General features: G+C 39.1%; 1 protein-coding gene across 1 annotated transcript; it reads left to right on the top strand.

Moving 5' to 3' along the window:
* Positions 1 to 223: 223 nt before the first annotated feature.
* Positions 224 to 1841, top strand: LOC137426286 (uncharacterized). Its single transcript, XM_078785188.1, has 2 exons — positions 224 to 306; positions 584 to 1841. The coding sequence occupies exons 1-2, from the start codon at positions 287 to 289 to the stop codon at positions 1839 to 1841; spliced, it is 1278 nt and encodes a 425-aa protein (XP_078641314.1). The 5' UTR covers positions 224 to 286.
* The last annotated feature ends 206 nt before the right edge of the window (positions 1842 to 2047 follow it).

Here is a 2047-nt window from a genome sequence, read left to right as displayed (position 1 = left end):
AGGTCATAGTGTTGAGGTCAAGGTCAAGGTCATAACCTGGAAACAAAAAACGGCATCAATCAATGAATGGGTTTGTATAATCTTTTACCAAACAAAAGTTCCTTTGCAGAGTGTTGGAGTCGCATCGTCTGTATATTTCGCATAGATACTACCAGAAAGTTGTTGGTCAACAGTTTCAATTGTTTTTTCCCTTTATCCCTATGTTCCTGAACAGAGTTTGCTAGATCATATCACAAACAGGCTGGGTACATGCATAATATTTTTGATGTAAAGTTCTCACATTTGCATGTCACAAGACTCTACAAGGTAAGAGTAATGCAAATATTCCTCATTTATCTTTGTTATTGTATCTTATATGTCACAGTCAATGTTTAAGAATTGGCCATTTAACAATATTAAAAAATGCCTAAAATTTATAATTACTTTGAACTGTAAGAAAAGAAAATATAGTTACACGTTTTTGCAAAATTTGAAAATTTAACTCCGCCTGTAAATATGTTACAGACTCTTAGTTGCTGATGCATTGCTTAAAAGCGGATATGATTTTACTGATTTCATTATATATATTTTTTCTACTCTTTAGGTCCTCTAATATGGAATGCACATTTGGGAGAGTCGGTCAGTGCAGAGCAGCTGGGGATGATTTCCAAGTCAGCGTCACTGAAACCCGAATTGACAGTATTCGGTCAGCCAGTAAACGAAGAGGTGACGGGCTACACCAACAGCTGGAGAGTGACTATTTAATAAAGATTCACAGAAAGTGTGCATCTTTATATACTTCTAAATTACTTGTAGATAGAGTAGAAAAAAGGCATAGAGATGAGGAGTTAACTGAAGCTCGACATGCCAAACAGTTGAGATCAGATGCTCCCGTAGATGAGAGTGGTGTAAAGTTTGATTTCAAGATACATTGTATTTTTTGTGCGAATCCTACAATTTGTACATTACCATGTGAGTATGACGCTAAAGTTCCACGCAATCGTCGCAAACCTGCATGTCTTGTACGTACTGATGTTGACAAGCATGGCAGAGAGTTGACAAAGGTTATTTGCGCAAAATGCTGTGAAAGAAATGACAGACTAGGGCATGTGGTCAAGACAAGAATAGATTCTATGATTGAGTCTGATCTTCATGCAGCTGATGCAAGGTATCATCGCGCGTGTAAAACCAATTTCCTGTACAACTTCAACAACATCGACAGCAAGGCACCCGAAGACCCATCTTTCCTTTCTCTGGCAGATACAATGTCTGTTAATAAGGCAAAGATGTGGAATTCAGTTGAACTGCAACAGGAGTACGAAGACAGCGGAGGTACTACAATCACACAGAGAAACATTCTCATACAGAAGATAAAGAATTATTTCAAAGATGCTATAATAGTTCTGTCTTCACCAGGTCTCGCCAGTATTGTTGCATTTGCATCTGAAACAACCAAGTTATTACATATTCTGAAGCGTGATGATGACGACGATGGAATTGATGCAGCCCTGTCTAAAGTTGCACAGAAAATACTAAAAGAGACTTTCACATCCAAGAAGAAGAGGAATACCTACACAGTCAACATAGATGTTGATATCGCTCGTGAATCAGTCAGTGAAACACTACTGAGTCTGCTTGAGAAAGTGAGTGGAAAGTTAGGTGATTCTCTGCCTGCCCTCATGATTAGTAATATGATTTCCGGAATGGTCCACAAGTCTCCAACTGATCTCCAGATTTCTCTTGGAGTGGCAATGGGGAGAAATAAAAGTCTTACAACTCTTCTCCATAAGTTTGGTGTGTGCTGTTCCTATGATGAGGTGACATTGTTGAAATACTCAGCAGCTGTTGCAGTGGCAGAATAAATGGAGGAATTTAGGTTTAATGGAGACAGTTTGATCCACTGCTGTGCAGACAATTTTGACTGTGAGATCTCATCTCAAAACTGTAATAAACTCTGCCATTCTTTGGCCATGGTCCTTGCTCAAACTGAGGACTCTGTCAGCTCAGACCCAGTTGCAGGGGAACATCAAACCATTTTACGCCAGAAAATAGAGGACCGGCACAAATC

Source organism: Myxine glutinosa, chromosome 10 (genome assembly GCF_964187855.1).
Source record: "Myxine glutinosa chromosome 10, kmMyxGlut1.1, whole genome shotgun sequence".
Lineage (NCBI taxonomy): Eukaryota > Metazoa > Chordata > Myxini > Myxiniformes > Myxinidae > Myxine > Myxine glutinosa.
The sequence above is the reverse complement of the archived record's forward strand: the minus strand, read 5'-3'. Positions and strand labels throughout refer to the sequence as shown.

Coding starts and splice junctions, on each gene's coding strand:
- LOC137426286 (XM_078785188.1), top strand. CDS start 287: ATGTCACAAGACTCTACAAG. Junction 307..583: donor ATGTCACAAGACTCTACAAG/GTAAGAGTAATG, acceptor TCTACTCTTTAG/GTCCTCTAATATGGAATGCA.